This window comes from Microplitis mediator, chromosome 6, assembly GCF_029852145.1.
Source record: "Microplitis mediator isolate UGA2020A chromosome 6, iyMicMedi2.1, whole genome shotgun sequence".
Taxonomy (NCBI): Eukaryota; Metazoa; Arthropoda; class Insecta; order Hymenoptera; family Braconidae; genus Microplitis; species Microplitis mediator.
This window is the reverse complement of record NC_079974.1, coordinates 8,862,757-8,881,172: the sequence shown is the minus strand read 5'-3', so window position 1 is coordinate 8,881,172 and position 18,416 is coordinate 8,862,757. Positions and strand designations below refer to the sequence as shown.

Below are 18,416 nucleotides of genomic sequence, written 5' to 3'. Positions count from 1 at the left end.
CATCAAATTAACTAATTTTGAAAATTTTAGCTGCGATTCAAAGAATATATTAAAATTTAGATCTAATTTATTGGATTTAGCCATACGAATAAGAACGTTTTTTTTTCCGATACACAATATAAATATATATTTTTCTTATATGATAGAAATATATATTTTTATGTATGATAAAAATATACTTTTCGTGTATGATAAAAATATATTTTTCATATGGGTATTCCTATCAGTTCCCATGTGGATTTTTATGATGATTTCCCATGGGAATCTGCACCATTTCAAAATCCATATGGGAATCCTGTATGGATTAGGAACTAGGAAAATTAACAAAAATTAAAAATATTGATATGAACAGCATCAATTAATTAATTTTATGTTCAAAAGTATCCTGCCAATAGAATGTGAATCTGTCTTTTTATTCAGACACGCGTATCAGTAGACGATAGACATAAAAATCCAGATACCCCGGATTTTATTGAAATTACTTATATGGGAACCCCGATTTCTATAGGAATTCCCCACAAAGGAATCCATATATCCAAGTACCCACAGCTTCCTAGATGGATTTCCCATATGATAGTTCAGATACACATGGATTTTTATATAAATCCATACACTCCTATATTAATTCCTATGGATACTTACACAAATCTATACTTTTCTGTATGGATTCCTCTGGGTTTCTATGCAATTCTACACTGATTTTTTTGATAGAGAATTAAATAGTTCTATGCCCTACAATATTTAAGAAAACTTAAATGAGCACTCATTTTAGAGATGCTAAACTATTAGTTGTCAGTGAGCTTCACTAATTTTGTAGAGACCAATGAGTTTTGTAAGCTTATAGACATTAGAATATCAAGCATAAATTCGGATTGAGTATGGACTTCATTTTGATCCGAATCCTCTACATCACTCGCAGTTTCAAAATTCATAAAAAAAAATCACTTCACGTACGAAGTAAATAGGGAGTTTTTTTTATTAAAAAAATAAACCGTATTCCAAACTGATATTGCATTTTATATCGTAACCAAAAGTTTACAAAAATACTAGCGACTTTGTCGTTCGGAGAATTAACATTGAAGCACATCATTATTCATAATGGAAATAAAATTTAAAAATATCAATTGTTCTCTGAACAGGGCTAATGTTCATGATAATTACTTATTTGATAAAAAGTAAACCATAATGTAAATTATTGAAAATACTTCATGCGAATCTAGACGACTTGCATATACATATTTATTATATCTATTTTTTTAAAGGCAAATTACTGCTACTTCATCTTTAACTTTCCAGCTGATTTATTGTTGAAATACGATTCACAAAGTTATACAACTGGTCGAATTTAATGTGTATTAAGTAGTAAAATATTATTTTTTACAGGTACAGCATTATCAGCTCCATACCTTATATGCTCTTTACCCGTTAATATATTAACGAATGTACAAGCCGAATCGCTTATCGTCGAGTTCTATACTCCAACGATAGACTTTTCTTGTGCAGCTAAAATATTTCAACGCTTTGTCCCACATGGCTTCGGTGAGCCATTAATATTTAAGTAATTGAAAAATGATAGACAAATATACTTTTTGTAATAATTTGGTATATCCATATAGAGTAATTATGCATTGAAATGAAGTATTCCTTGCCACTGATAAAAAAAACTGTTGCTCGAATAATTCTTGCATTCGATATAAATCTCAAAAATTTATCAACACAGAAAATTGTATAGTTCTGAGAATTATAACAGCAGAGCACAGTATTTTCCACGAGGTAAAAATACAATTAGAAAATATCAACTTTTCAATACGAAAAGATTATAAATAATGACAAGTAGATTTACTTGTTAAATGTCAAATTGTAGCATAAATTATTGAAGCTGTACTTTATGCAAAACTGGTTGTTTTGAAACCGTACACACTTTTAAAAACAAAAATTGCTTCAAATGAAAATTTCGCAGATTAAGAAAAATTATAATCGAAATTCATTTTATTTAGCTAAGGAATAATAATCACATGAAATATTGGAGGTGTTCGTTTTGCAAATCTGAACAATTTGCAATCACACACATATTTAAAAAAATTAAATTGCTCCAATTCGTGATAGTACTAATTTAAAATTCAGATTACAATATTGTTGAAATTGAATGATTTTGACTAAAATTATAAAGTAGTTAAATACTTTATGTTTTTGAGAAACTAATTATACTGGGATCCAAAAATAGTTAGATAATATTGATTTATTAAATAATTACCCCTCCATGTGAGAAGTCTATTCACTTCAACAATATTTATTTACTGAAATGTTATTAGAGATGTACTTAACACAAATCTGAAAGATTTGTAACCGTACTCACTATGTAAAATACAAGTTTCTCTAATATGCAATAATACTAATGCAGAAACAATGACTGTCTGAAAATAATTGCGGTAAGCAACAGCAATGTAATCTTAAACTGTTATTGTCCGCATAATCAAGCAATAAACTACAAGCGGTGACTCAAAAAATACTTTAACTAGTTGATAGCAGTGTTTAGAAAGGCGTTTCACGTCAATAATCCAACCATACTTACAGATCCAATGCATATTAATAACAAAAATGATATATAACTGATACATTACCAAAAATATTCAAGAAATCACGTCATTCTGATACCACTATCTTCTTTTGAAAAACCAATCAGAATCAAGACGCTGGTGCAAAAAATGATTTCTAAAATAAAAAATGGAAAATAAATGATTTAGAAATTTTTATATTTTAAAATTGTAATTATATTATACCTTATTTATAATCTTTTCTAGCTCTTCAGAAGAAAACATAAGTTTCATCTCGGCTTCACCGATGTACGTTGGTTTTGATTTAGTAGCGATTGATAATGCTTTGTAGCTAATAAATTTCATCATTCACTTGATGAAATTTTCAACCCAAATAATAACTTTTTTTTCATGCTGTAAGTACTTACAGTCATTTTATCACCATTAAAGATATCCTTACAGAATTAACAAAGAAATTAAGAAATTTATTGATAAAATTAGAAAAGTCACCAAAACTTTAATAATTGTAATAGATAACTAATTACGATTTTAAAATGACACAATAATTATATTATTTTGAAACAGAACAGGAAAAAATCATGATTGATGACTCACGGAGTAGAAAAATAATAATTATTATTTGAAAGGAAAATTTATTGATTGAATTACGAAATTTAGGAGTGAGTAAGAAACAATAATTTAAACAAATAAATAATAAAAATTGTAGAATCAAAAGAGAAAATTAAATTGCATTTAAGGAGGCATAAAAACAGCATTGATGGGAGAGGAACGAGGCAGTAAAAATTGAAATTATATATGCCTTCCAAGAAAAATTTCGAGCGATTTGAATTACTGGATAACATAAATTAACAATATTTTTAGAGAAAAACTTATAACTAATTTTAATCCACTGAAGTTTTCAGGCTGTATTTTATAGGCTTGATAACAACCGTCACTTTCTTAGTCTCCATGTTATTATAATTTCGTAAATTTATTAACAAATTTATATAATTATTTATTTTTTTTCTTAACGACCACTCTGGACTTGCCACGTCATCGTCGACGATACCCTACTGCCTTTATGAGATATATATAACTACTTTTCAATTCTACAACCACAATTATAAAATACAATCGTAAACTTCTAAGCCTCCATGACTTTGAATATAGTAAATTAATTTAAAAATTTGAATAATTATTTTTTTTTCTTTACGACCACTCAAGACTCGCCACGTCACTATCACCGATACTCCACTGCCTCTGTCAAATTGACATATACATCAGTATTTTTAAATCCTACTACTTCAATTATTCATAAATTGCAATTGCAGCTTTTTCGTCTTCATGTTTTTTAATTATGATACTGAAGTTAGCTGACGTCTTATATTTTTTTGAATTTTTTTTGGACATTAAATTATAAATAAAAAAATTTTTTAAAATTGCGCCTGTAGTTTTTAAAATTTTCTACGTCTGCAAATTTTTAGATTATTTTCTTTTTTTTAATTTATTTGTTCATAAAAAATCAAAAAAATATTTAACTGTCTGCTAACTTCAGGATCGTTCTCTAATTTTGTAAATTAATTAACAAATTTAAAAAAATAATAATTTTTTTGATATGACCCCTTAAGACTTGCCACGTCACTATCACCGATACTCCACTGCCTCTGTCAAATTGACATATACATCAGTATTTTTAAATCCTACTACTTCAATTATAAATTAGAATCGTAACCTTTTGAGCCTACAGGACTTTCAATTTATTAAATTAATTTAAAAATTTAAATAATTATTTTTTTTTCTTTACGACCTTTCAAGACTTGCCACGTCACTATCACCGATACTCCACTGCCTCTGTCAAATTGACATATACACCAGTATTTTTAAATCCTACTACTTCAATTATTAATTAAAATCGTCACTTTCTTAGTCTCCGTTATTTTTAATTTATTAAATTATTTTAAAAATTTAAATAATTATTTTTTTTTCTTTACGACCACTCAAGACTCGCCACGTCACTATCACCGATACTCCACTGCGTCTCTCAAATTGACATATACATCAGAATTTTTAAATCCTACTACTTCAATTATAAATTAGAATCGTAACCTTTTGAGCCTACACGACTTTCAATTTATTAAATTAATTTAAAAATTTAAATAATTATTTTTTTTTCTTTACGACCACTCAAGACTCGCCACGTCACTATCACCGATACTCCACTGCGTCTCTCAAATTGACATATACATCAGTATTTTTAAATCCTACTACTTCAATTATAAATTAGAATCGTAACCTTTTGAGCCTACACGACTTTCAATTTATTAAATTAATTTAAAAATTTAAATAATTATTTTTTTTTCTTTACGACCACTCAAGACTCGCCACGTCACTATCACCGATACTCCACTGCGTCTCTCAAATTGACATATACATCAGTATTTTTAAATCCTACTACTTCAATTATAAATTAGAATCGTAACCTTTTGAGCCTACACGACTTTCAATTTATTAAATTAATTTAAAAATTTAAATAATTATTTTTTTTTCTTTACGACCACTCAAGACTCGCCACGTCACTATCACCGATACTCCACTGCGTCTCTCAAATTGACATATACATCAGTATTTTTAAATCCTACTACTTCAATTATTCATAAATTGCAATTGCAGCTTTTTTGTCTTCATGTTTTTTAATTATGATACTGAAGTTAGCTGACGTCTTATATTTTTTTGAATTTTTTTTGGACATTAAATTATAAATAAAAAAATTTTTTAAAATTGCGCCTGTAGTTTTTAAAATTTTCTACGTCTGCAAATTTTTAGATTATTTTCTTTTTTTTAATTTATTTGTTCATAAAAAATCAAAAAAATATTTAACTGTCTGCTAACTTCAGGATCGTTCTCTAATTTTGTAAATTAATTAACAAATTTAAAAAAATAATAATTTTTTTGATATGACCCCTTAAGACTTGCCACGTCACTATCACCGATACTCCACTGCCTCTCTCAAATTGACATATACATCAGAATTTTTAAATCCTACTACTTCAATTATAAATTAGAATCGTAACCTTCTGAGCCTACACGACTTTCAATTTATTAAATTAATTTAAAAATTTAAATAATTATTTTTTTTTCTTTACGACCACTCAAGACTCGCCACGTCACTATCACCGATACTCCACTGCGTCTCTCAAATTGACATATACATCAGAATTTTTAAATCCTACTACTTCAATTATAAATTAGAATCGTAACCTTCTGAGCCTACACGACTTTCAATTTATTAAATTAATTTAAAAATTTAAATACTTATTTTTTTTTCTTTACGACCACTCAAGACTCGCCACGTCACTATCACCGATACTCCACTGCGTCTCTCAAATTGACATATACATCAGAATTTTTAAATCCTACTACTTCAATTATAAATTAGAATCGTAACCTTCTGAGCCTACACGACTTTCAATTTATTAAATTAATTTAAAAATTTAAATAATTATTTTTTTTTCTTTACGACCACTCAAGACTCGCCACGTCACTATCACCGATACTCCACTGCGTCTCTCAAATTGACATATACATCAGAATTTTTAAATCCTACTACTTCAATTATAAATTAGAATCGTAACCTTCTGAGCCTACACGACTTTCAATTTATTAAATTAATTTAAAAATTTAAATAATTATTTTTTTTTCTTTACGACCACTCAAGACTCGCCACGTCACTATCACCGATACTCCACTGCGTCTCTCAAATTGACATATACATCAGAATTTTTAAATCCTACTACTTCAATTATAAATTAGAATCGTAACCTTCTGAGCCTACACGACTTTCAATTTATTAAATTAATTTAAAAATTTAAATACTTATTTTTTTTTCTTTACGACCACTCAAGACTCGCCACGTCACTATCACCGATACTCCACTGCCTCTCTCAAATTGACATATACATCAGAATTTTTAAATCCTACTACTTCAATTATAAATTAGAATCGTAACCTTCTGAGCCTACACGACTTTCAATTTATTAAATTAATTTAAAAATTTAAATACTTATTTTTTTTTCTTTACGACCACTCAAGACTCGCCACGTCACTATCACCGATACTCCACTGCCTCTCTCAAATTGACATATACATCAGAATTTTTAAATCCTACTACTTCAATTATAAATTAGAATCGTAACCTTTTGAGCCTACACGACTTTCAATTTATTAAATTAATTTAAAAATTTAAATACTTATTTTTTTTTCTTTACGACCACTCAAGACTCGCCACGTCACTATCACCGATACTCCACTGCGTCTCTCAAATTGACATATACATCAGTATTTTTAAATCCTACTACTTCAATTATTCATAAATTGCAATTGCAGCTTTTTTGTCTTCATGTTTTTTAATTATGATACTGAAGTTAGCTGACGTCTTATATTTTTTTGAATTTTTTTTGGACATTAAATTATAAATAAAAAAATTTTTTAAAATTGCGCCTGTAGTTTTTAAAATTTTCTACGTCTGCAAATTTTTAGATTATTTTCTTTTTTTTAATTTATTTGTTCATAAAAAATCAAAAAAATATTTAACTGTCTGCTAACTTCAGGATCGTTCTCTAATTTTGTAAATTAATTAACAAATTTAAAAAAATAATAATTTTTTTGATATGACCCCTTAAGACTTGCCACGTCACTATCACCGATACTCCACTGCCTCTCTCAAATTGACATATACATCAGAATTTTTAAATCCTACTACTTCAATTATAAATTAGAATCGTAACCTTCTGAGCCTACACGACTTTCAATTTATTAAATTAATTTAAAAATTTAAATAATTATTTTTTTTTCTTTACGACCACTCAAGACTCGCCACGTCACTATCACCGATACTCCACTGCGTCTCTCAAATTGACATATACATCAGAATTTTTAAATCCTACTACTTCAATTATAAATTAGAATCGTAACCTTCTGAGCCTACACGACTTTCAATTTATTAAATTAATTTAAAAATTTAAATAATTATTTTTTTTTCTTTACGACCACTCAAGACTCGCCACGTCACTATCACCGATACTCCACTGCGTCTCTCAAATTGACATATACATCAGAATTTTTAAATCCTACTACTTCAATTATAAATTAGAATCGTAACCTTCTGAGCCTACACGACTTTCAATTTATTAAATTAATTTAAAAATTTAAATAATTATTTTTTTTTCTTTACGACCACTCAAGACTCGCCACGTCACTATCACCGATACTCCACTGCGTCTCTCAAATTGACATATACATCAGAATTTTTAAATCCTACTACTTCAATTATAAATTAGAATCGTAACCTTCTGAGCCTACACGACTTTCAATTTATTAAATTAATTTAAAAATTTAAATACTTATTTTTTTTTCTTTACGACCACTCAAGACTCGCCACGTCACTATCACCGATACTCCACTGCCTCTCTCAAATTGACATATACATCAGAATTTTTAAATCCTACTACTTCAATTATAAATTAGAATCGTAACCTTCTGAGCCTACACGACTTTCAATTTATTAAATTAATTTAAAAATTTAAATACTTATTTTTTTTTCTTTACGACCACTCAAGACTCGCCACGTCACTATCACCGATACTCCACTGCCTCTCTCAAATTGACATATACATCAGAATTTTTAAATCCTACTACTTCAATTATAAATTAGAATCGTAACCTTTTGAGCCTACACGACTTTCAATTTATTAAATTAATTTAAAAATTTAAATACTTATTTTTTTTTCTTTACGACCACTCAAGACTCGCCACGTCACTATCACCGATACTCCACTGCGTCTCTCAAATTGACATATACATCAGTATTTTTAAATCCTACTACTTCAATTATTCATAAATTGCAATTGCAGCTTTTTTGTCTTCATGTTTTTTAATTATGATACTGAAGTTAGCTGACGTCTTATATTTTTTTGAATTTTTTTTGGACATTAAATTATAAATAAAAAAATTTTTTAAAATTGCGCCTGTAGTTTTTAAAATTTTCTACGTCTGCAAATTTTTAGATTATTTTCTTTTTTTTAATTTATTTGTTCATAAAAAATCAAAAAAATATTTAACTGTCTGCTAACTTCAGGATCGTTCTCTAATTTTGTAAATTAATTAACAAATTTAAAAAAATAATAATTTTTTTGATATGACCCCTTAAGACTTGCCACGTCACTATCACCGATACTCCACTGCCTCTCTCAAATTGACATATACATCAGAATTTTTAAATCCTACTACTTCAATTATAAATTAGAATCGTAACCTTCTGAGCCTACACGACTTTCAATTTATTAAATTAATTTAAAAATTTAAATAATTATTTTTTTTTCTTTACGACCACTCAAGACTCGCCACGTCACTATCACCGATACTCCACTGCGTCTCTCAAATTGACATATACATCAGAATTTTTAAATCCTACTACTTCAATTATAAATTAGAATCGTAACCTTTTGAGCCTACACGACTTTCAATTTATTAAATTAATTTAAAAATTTAAATAATTATTTTTTTTTCTTTACGACCACTTAAGACTCGCCACGTCACTATCACCGATACTCCACTGCGTCTCTCAAATTGACATATACATCAGTATTTTTAAATCCTACTACTTCAATTATAAATTAGAATCGTAACCTTTTGAGCCTACACGACTTTCAATTTATTAAATTAATTTAAAAATTTAAATAATTATTTTTTTTTCTATACGACCACTCAAGACTCGCCACGTCACTATCACCGATACTCCACTGCGTCTCTCAAATTGACATATACATCAGTATTTTTAAATCCTACTACTTCAATTATTCATAAATTGCAATTGCAGCTTTTTTGTCTTCATGTTTTTTAATTATGATACTGAAGTTAGCTGACGTCTTATATTTTTTTGAATTTTTTTTGGACATTAAATTATAAATAAAAAAATTTTTAAAAATTGCGCCTGTAGTTTTTAAAATTTTCTACGTCTGCAAATTTTTAGATTATTTTCTTTTTTTTAATTTATTTGTTCATAAAAAATCAAAAAAATATTTAACTGTCTGTTAACTTCAGGATCGTTCTCTAATTTTGTAAATTAATTAACAAATTTAAAAAAATAATAATTTTTTTGATATGACCCCTTAAGACTTGCCACGTCACTATCACCGATACTCCACTGCCTCTCTCAAATTGACATATACATCAGAATTTTTAAATCCTACTACTTCAATTATAAATTAGAATCGTAACCTTTTGAGCCTACACGACTTTCAATTTATTAAATTAATTTAAAAATTTAAATACTTATTTTTTTTTCTTTACGACCACTCAAGACTCGCCACGTCACTATCACCGATACTCCACTGCCTCTCTCAAATTGACATATACATCAGAATTTTTAAATCCTACTACTTCAATTATAAATTAGAATCGTAACCTTCTGAGCCTACACGACTTTCAATTTATTAAATTAATTTAAAAATTTAAATAATTATTTTTTTTTCTTTACGACCACTCAAGACTCGCCACGTCACTATCACCGATACTCCACTGCGTCTCTCAAATTGACATATACATCAGAATTTTTAAATCCTACTACTTCAATTATAAATTAGAATCGTAACCTTCTGAGCCTACACGACTTTCAATTTATTAAATTAATTTAAAAATTTAAATACTTATTTTTTTTTCTTTACGACCACTCAAGACTCGCCACGTCACTATCACCGATACTCCACTGCGTCTCTCAAATTGACATATACATCAGTATTTTTAAATCCTACTACTTCAATTATTCATAAATTGCAATTGCAGCTTTTTTGTCTTCATGTTTTTTGATTATGATACTGAAGTTAGCTGACGTCTTATATTTTTTTGAATTTTTTTTGGACATTAAATTATAAATAAAAAAATTTTTTAAAATTGCGCCTGTAGTTTTTAAAATTTTCTACGTCTGCAAATTTTTAGATTATTTTCTTTTTTTTAATTTATTTGTTCATAAAAAATCAAAAAAATATTTAACTGTCTGCTAACTTCAGGATCGTTCTCTAATTTTGTAAATTAATTAACAAATTTAAAAAAATAATAATTTTTTTGATATGACCCCTTAAGACTTGCCACGTCACTATCACCGATACTCCACTGCCTCTCTCAAATTGACATATACATCAGAATTTTTAAATCCTACTACTTCAATTATAAATTAGAATCGTAACCTTCTGAGCCTACACGACTTTCAATTTATTAAATTAATTTAAAAATTTAAATAATTATTTTTTTTTCTTTACGACCACTCAAGACTCGCCACGTCACTATCACCGATACTCCACTGCGTCTCTCAAATTGACATATACATCAGTATTTTTAAATCCTACTACTTCAATTATTCATAAATTGCAATTGCAGCTTTTTTGTCTTCATGTTTTTTAATTATGATACTGAAGTTAGCTGACGTCTTATATTTTTTTGAATTTTTTTTGGACATTAAATTATAAATAAAAAAATTTTTAAAAATTGCGCCTGTAGTTTTTAAAATTTTCTACGTCTGCAAATTTTTAGATTATTTTCTTTTTTTTAATTTATTTGTTCATAAAAAATCAAAAAAATATTTAACTGTCTGCTAACTTCAGGATCGTTCTCTAATTTTGTAAATTAATTAACAAATTTAAAAAAATAATAATTTTTTTGATATGACCCCTTAAGACTTGCCACGTCACTATCACCGATAGTCCACTGCCTCTCTCAAATTGACATATACATCAGAATTTTTAAATCCTACTACTTCAATTATAAATTAGAATCGTAACCTTCCGAGCCTACACGACTTTCAATTTATTAAATTAATTTAAAAATTTAAATAATTATTTTTTTTTCTTTACGACCACTCAAGACTCGCCACGTCACTATCACCGATACTCCACTGCGTCTCTCAAATTGACATATACATCAGAATTTTTAAATCCTACTACTTCAATTATAAATTAGAATCGTAACCTTTTGAGCCTACACGACTTTCAATTTATTAAATTAATTTAAAAATTTAAATACTTATTTTTTTTTCTTTACGACCACTCAAGACTCGCCACGTCACTATCACCGATACTCCACTGCCTCTCTCAAATTGACATATACATCAGTATTTTTAAATCCTACTACTTCAATTATAAATTAGAATCGTAACCTTCTGAGCCTACACGACTTTCAATTTATTAAATTAATTTAAAAATTTAAATACTTATATTTTTTTCTTTACGACCACTCGAGATACGCCACGTCACTATCACCGATACTCCACTGCCTCTGTCAAATTGACATATACATCAGTATTTTTAAATCCTACTACTTCAATTATTCATAAATTGCAATTGCAGCTTTTTTGTCTTCATGTTTTTTAATTATGATACTGAAGTTAGCTGACGTCTTATATTTTTTTGAATTTTTTTTGGACATTAAATTATAAATAAAAAAATTTTTAAAAATTGCGCCTGTAGTTTTTAAATTTTTCTACGTCTGCAAATTTTTAGATTATTTTCTTTTTTTTAATTTATTTGTTCATAAAAAATCAAAAAAATATTTAACTGTCTGCTAACTTCAGGATCGTTCTCTGATTTTGTAAATTAATTAACAAATTTAAAAAAATAATAATTTTTCTGATATGACCCCTTAAGACTTGCCACGTCACTATCACCGATACTCCACTGCCTCTGTCAAATTGACATATACATCAGTATTTTCAAATCCTACAACTCCAATTATAAATTAGAATCGTAACCTTCTAAGTCTCCATGACTTTTAATTCAGTAAATTAATTCAAAATTTTGAATAATTATTTTTCTTTCTTCACGATCACTCGGGATTTTTTTGTTATGACCACTCAAGACTTGCCACGTCACTATCACCGATACTCCACTGATTTTGTTAACGATACTGTCCTGTCCTTCTGAAATTAATATAATTATTTTAGAATTATACAATCGTAATTTCATTTTCTTACAATTGATTTTTTTTTTTTTTATTTTAAAAATGATGTGAATAATTTATTTTACCATTTATTCTTACTTGACACAAAATTAGCATTCTACTCTAACCTCAAGTTTGAGCTTGATTAATGTCAAGTATCCTCCAATTGTCCACATCAGTATATCTAAAAATTTTTATTAATAAATTATTAATGTTTACTTATTTATATTCAATCATTTATTGTTGACTTCTTTTATAAATTATTACACTTACTGACACTTTATGTTTTCCAACTATTTTACTTTCACAAGAACACTTTTTCACTTTTTTTTTTGCTTAAAAAAAGCTCACACTGTATACTTGCAAACAAATAATTTATCAACGAATAATTTTAACTAAATAACTATTCATTTTATTGTTTTATTTATTTATAATAAATTATTTTAATGCACAAAACCAGTGATGTCAAGTACACAACGAATGAATATATGGAGACGTAAACACGACAATAAGTTTGGCGTGCCAGTCGTAAAAGAAAGTAGAGACATCTACAGAAGAGGCGGGCCATTCAAAAAAATAATTTTTTTTCTTATTATTTTAATTTAAAATAAACTTTTTTTATTGACTTAGCACCATTTTTTAAAAAATAAATATTAATATCGAGAAAGGAAATCGATGTTCATGATTTTCACATTTTATTTATTATTTATTATTTATTTACTTTAATTTCCACAATACATGAGCGATTACTCTCTCCAAAAATTTATTATATTATCACGATCTTACTACAAATTTAATCGTTTATTTATTTTCATCGATGATCAAATTTTTAATAATAATCATTTTTGTACCATCATTGAAATTTGATTTCATTAAATATTTTTTGGGTCTGTTTCATGAGCTACTTAAAAAATTTATAATTTTTTTTCGCATTGACTAAAATTTTATTTAATTTATTAGTTAATCGACAATAATAATTTGTTATCATCATATAATTTTGATTTTATCAAATATTTTTAATACCCAATTAATTGTTTAATTACATTTAAAACAACAACAAAAAGTTAACATAAATTTTGAATACATGCCGCCAAAAATTTTCAACTCTTTCAGTACTGCTGCCTTTATATGTATGCACTTTACAGTAATACATATGACAGGGTTAGTGTTTCCGTACACCCAGCCAGTAAATAAACAATTGATGCTTTCCGCGTTGTCTTACGTAGTCATTTGCGTTGTACGTTATTCACAATACGAATCCGAGTGTTTCAACATCACTGTTTTCCTGTTTTTTGTGTCTTCAGTCTCGCTAATTATCTTCATGAATCCTTTGAATTCTAAATCAAATCGAGGTAAGTTATTCTTTGTTAACTTCATATTTAAACTATCTCAATTATTGATGATAAAAATAAATGAAATTTGATGTAAATTTTTTGATTATACGAGCTTATATATAGTTGGCGTCATGTTGCCTATCTTCCTTTTACTTTATTTTTCTCTTTTTTTTTTTTACAACGACGATTTTTTGTCAAATGCTAAAATAATTTTTTCAATGTGAGAAATTAATTGCAAATCATAGTGATGACTTAAATAATTATTTTTTCGTCTGAAGTCTCACTCTTGCACGTTGAAGTCTGATCTTTCGCGCGCTCTCTCTTTATAACAATCTGCGTCGTACCGTCCATAATATAAAATATTCATAAGTTTTTTATGTAAATAAAACCATCGAAATTTAAAAAAAAAATACAAAACGTAGGTACTAATCAATTGTAGTTTTTTGTTGTATTAATTTACTTGTGAGCTGGAATTAATCTATTTAATTTTATTAACAAATTTGATTTTCTTAATTTGAGTTGCGGTCACTAAAATTTCATTCGCTTAGATAATTTCTTTAGAAAAATAATTGGTAACGACAATACTTTATAGTTTCTTAAAAAATTTTATTGGTGGTTATGAATAATTGAAAGTTTAAAATTTTAAATCAGACAACTTTTTTTTTCTTGTCTCAAGAATTTTGCATTCTTCTTTTACTTTGGAAATAAGAATTATGACTGAACTATTGGAAATATGACAAAAATTACTGTTAAAATTTTTGTAGGAAACTTAATTTTCTATAAAATGGTCCTCACAAATTTTTATTTCAAAAAAAAAAAAACCTATTTTCAGGAATTTTTGACAGGATCATTGTTTTCATTTTAAAATTGTTTTTAGGTGGTGCTCGCAAACAGCGTGGTGCGTCAAATCAAGGACGAGGTCGAGGGCAAGTTCAAGGACGAGGTCGAGGACAAATCCAAGGAGGAGGTCGAGGACAAGGTCAAGAACGAGGTCGAGGTCGAGGACGAGGTTCCTACCGAGATGCGGTTCTTACAAGAACTGACCTACCTCCACCTCCAAAATCTGCTGATGGATTACCGTCTTCTACAATTGCTGATCTAGTTCTGCGTCAAACATCTGCTGCTGGATCTTCGACATCTACAAGAGTTGGCCTACCTCCACCTCCGATATCTGCTACTAGATCATCGGCTTCTGCAAGTACTGATCGACCTCTGCGTCAAACATCTGCTGCTGGATCTTCGTCTTCTACAAGTACTGACCCATCTCCACCTCCGATATCTGCTAATAGATCATCGGCTTCTGCAAGTACTGATCGACCTCTGCGTCAAACATCTGCTGCTGGATCTTCGTCTTCTACAAGTACTGACCCATCTCCACCTCCAATATCTGCTGATGGATTACCGTCTTCTATAATTGCTGATTTAGTTCTGCGTCAAACATCTGCTGCTGGATCTTCAACATCTACAAGAACTGACCCATCTCCACCTCCAATATCTGCTAATAGATCATCGGCTTCTGCAAGTGCTGATCTAGCTCTGCGTCAAACATCTGCTGCTGGATCTTCGTCTTCTACAAGAACTGACGCACCTCCAATATCTGCTAATAGATCATCGGCTTCTGCAAGTGCTGATCTAGCTCTGCGTCAAACATCTGCTGCTGGATCTTCGTCTTCTACAAGAACTGACGCACCTCCAATATCTGCTAATAGATCATCGGCTTCTGCAAGTGCTGATCTAGCTCTGTGTCAAACATCTGCTGCTGGATCTTCGTCTTCTACAAGAACTGACGCACCTCCAATATCTGCTAATAGATCATCGGCTTCTGCAAGTACTGATCGACCTCTGCGTCAAACATCTGCTGCTGGATCTTCGTCTTCTTCAATAACTGACCCACCTCCAATATCTGCTAATAGATCATCGGCTTCTGCAAGTGCTGATCCACCTCTGCGTCAAATATCTGCTGCACCGTCTGAACAGATGAAAATTTTGAAACGACGCCTAAGATATGTGGAGAGGAACAACAAGAAATTACAACGTCAAAAGTTTAATACTCAGCGAGGTGTTAATGCATTAACCAATAATCAACAACAATTGTCCAATCGCTCTCGAACATTCAATCATACTCAACGTTCTAATCAGGCTCAAACTTCCAATTCAGTTCAATCAAGTCCGATCCAAGTTGTTCCCGTTCAACCTGCACTTCATTTACAACCTGCGCCCTTGCACCATCTTTCCAACAATTATCAGCTGATTTTTCCTCCAGCACATCAACCACATTACCAGCCTCTGTATCAACCTCAATATCAGCCTCTATATCAATCTCAACCTGTCTCTGTAAACTATCATCCGACGCCAATCCAGTATCAGATAGTTTTGCCACATCAACCTTCACTACCATATTTACCTCTTAATTGATCTTGGAAACTACAACTTCTCTAATTATTATTATTTGCGCTATTACTATTTTTACTTTTAAAAAACTAAACATTTTTAGTTCAAATTAAATAAGTTTTATTTTATAATTTCAACGACCATTATTTTATTTTTAACAAGTGTCGAAAATTTTCTAATTAATTATCTTTAATAATAAATAATTTATATGCCAAAAAATAACTAATTAGCCCGACGAATCCATGGTGACCGTGCTTAGATAAACCCAGCTCCAACTAATCTAACAATCTTATTAAATATTTCAACATTTCATTAACTTCACATAAATTATCATCTTTATTATTATTCAATCTTCAATATTATAAACTTTAAGATTATTTATATAAGTATACATATTTAATTAAACACATTAATTATTCTTAATTTAATCGGTGTCACTGCCAAACACGTATCAATCGGCACGGAGTTGATAAAATGAGCCAAAAAATTATAAATTAAGAGTAAAATTATTAAAATTACAAATCTGTTCATCTTGAAAATTGAAAGAAAAAAAATCAAATTTACAATAAAAAAATTAATGCGCTGTAATTATCTGATTAAGCCAGAGAAAAAAATAATTTACACGTTTAATAACGTGTCAAACAGTTATGACATCACTTTAATTACATTAATAAAAACACAGGTCGCTGATTGATAGCCGATTAACATTTAAATAAACGATTTAAAAAAAAAAATTAAACCAGCATGGTGATATCATCTCTGTTGGCATTGAATCTTTTTGATAGATTTAATTAAACATCTTTAATCACTATTAAAATTTAAATTAATCATTAAGAAAAAGGTTTATATGCACAAATAGGGATTAATATGTATTAATTTTTTTTAGGCAATCAGAGTAAGATTATTATTACAATTATAATTATCAATTATTATTATTATTATTGTAATTATTATTATTAATGATATGTAATCTAGAAGAGAGCCGAGTCCTGATTAAATAATTTGGCATTGCTTATCTCATTTTTGATTCCCGATAAAAAAAGATTTTATACAATTATATATAGACTATATATAATTGGATAGAAAAAATGGCCCGATCCAATTGTATACAATTTTTATACAGTTGTATATAATTGGATCGGGCCATTTTTTGTATATAATTTTATACAATTGTATAAAATCTTTTTTCATCGGGTTATCAATCAATTACTTGAAAATCATAAGAAAAATTTTTAATTTATATCGATCAAACGATATGTTATACTTTAATTCTTATGAAAAATTAAAATTAATAAATATTTCTGTTTAAACAGTTATAACTATTTTTATTTATTTATTTTATTTTAAGTTATCAAGCTTCATTAGCAATAATTTAATTCATGAAAAAATAGACTTTCTTGGCACAAGATATTTTTATTAGCCGCAAAAATTTTTTTTTCTCGCCCTAAGAAATTTATTTTACAATGATAAGAGATCTAGTTGTATATTGCACCATTAGTGAGATTGAGAGTGCCAAAATTAAAAACTATTTTTTCCTATATTAATTAAATGGAAAATAGAAAATTACGATGAGCCATATGATAATAATAATAATAATAATATTAACATTTTAACTTTTAATAATCATTTAGTTTTACCTCCCAGCAAGCATTGAGGCTATTGATAAATTGTAAAAACAGTTGCTCCAAAATGATAGATTTAATATATATATATATATATATTTATAAATGTAGTTGACATTGTTGTTGGCTTGACTATATCTATAAATATATAAACATTTTAGCAATGTCGTAACAATTGATGTTTATTCTTTTGTTTATAGTAAGCGACTCCATTGTAGCAGTTCTTATAAACTATCGTTGACACGTTTACATAATGTGAATTTGTATTTTTTATGAAATATAAAATTATTTTTAAAAACGTAGGAAACTAAACAAATACTTTTTTTTATAAATCAATAATTTTTAACAATTTTTAATAATTATTTTTTTGTAATTTAAATATTAGTCTCGTGTTCAGTGGTAAAATAAATTGTTTCAATTTGTGTATTGTTAGTCTATAAAATTTGTAATAATTACTTATTTTTTATTTGGATATCATTATAGTGTTTAGTGGTGAAAAATTGTTTTCTTTTATTTTGTGATCATAATTTTTTTTATGTCTGGGTGATAAT

General features: G+C 28.2%; 2 protein-coding genes across 2 annotated transcripts in view; one reads left to right on the top strand and one right to left on the bottom strand.

Annotated features, from left to right (window-relative positions):
• LOC130669708 (uncharacterized) overlaps positions 1–2,573 on the bottom strand; it is a 115,869-nt gene extending 113,296 nt beyond the window's left edge. Inside the window, exon 1 of the mRNA XM_057472738.1 lies at positions 2,255–2,573. Coding sequence (XP_057328721.1) covers positions 2,255–2,262 — 8 coding nt within the window. The 5' untranslated portion in view covers positions 2,263–2,573. The remainder of the gene's footprint in view (positions 1–2,254) is intronic.
• An 11,143-nt stretch (positions 2,574–13,716) lies between these two features.
• On the top strand, positions 13,717–17,335 carry LOC130669497 (uncharacterized protein DDB_G0271670-like). The gene is made up of 2 exons (XM_057472440.1): positions 13,717–13,870; positions 14,730–17,335. The coding sequence occupies exons 1-2, from the start codon at positions 13,720–13,722 to the stop codon at positions 16,265–16,267; spliced, it is 1,689 nt and encodes a 562-aa protein (XP_057328423.1). The 5' UTR covers positions 13,717–13,719; the 3' UTR covers positions 16,268–17,335.
• Positions 17,336–18,416: the final 1,081 nt, after the last annotated feature.

Excerpts from the sequence above, each read along its gene's own strand:
- LOC130669497 (XM_057472440.1), top strand. The coding sequence starts at position 13,720 with ATGCTTTCCGCGTTGTCTTACGTAGTCATTTGCGTTGTACGTTATTCA. Across the intron at positions 13,871-14,729 it reads GAATTCTAAATCAAATCGAG|GTGGTGCTCGCAAACAGCGT; the intron begins GTAAGTTATTCT and ends AATTGTTTTTAG.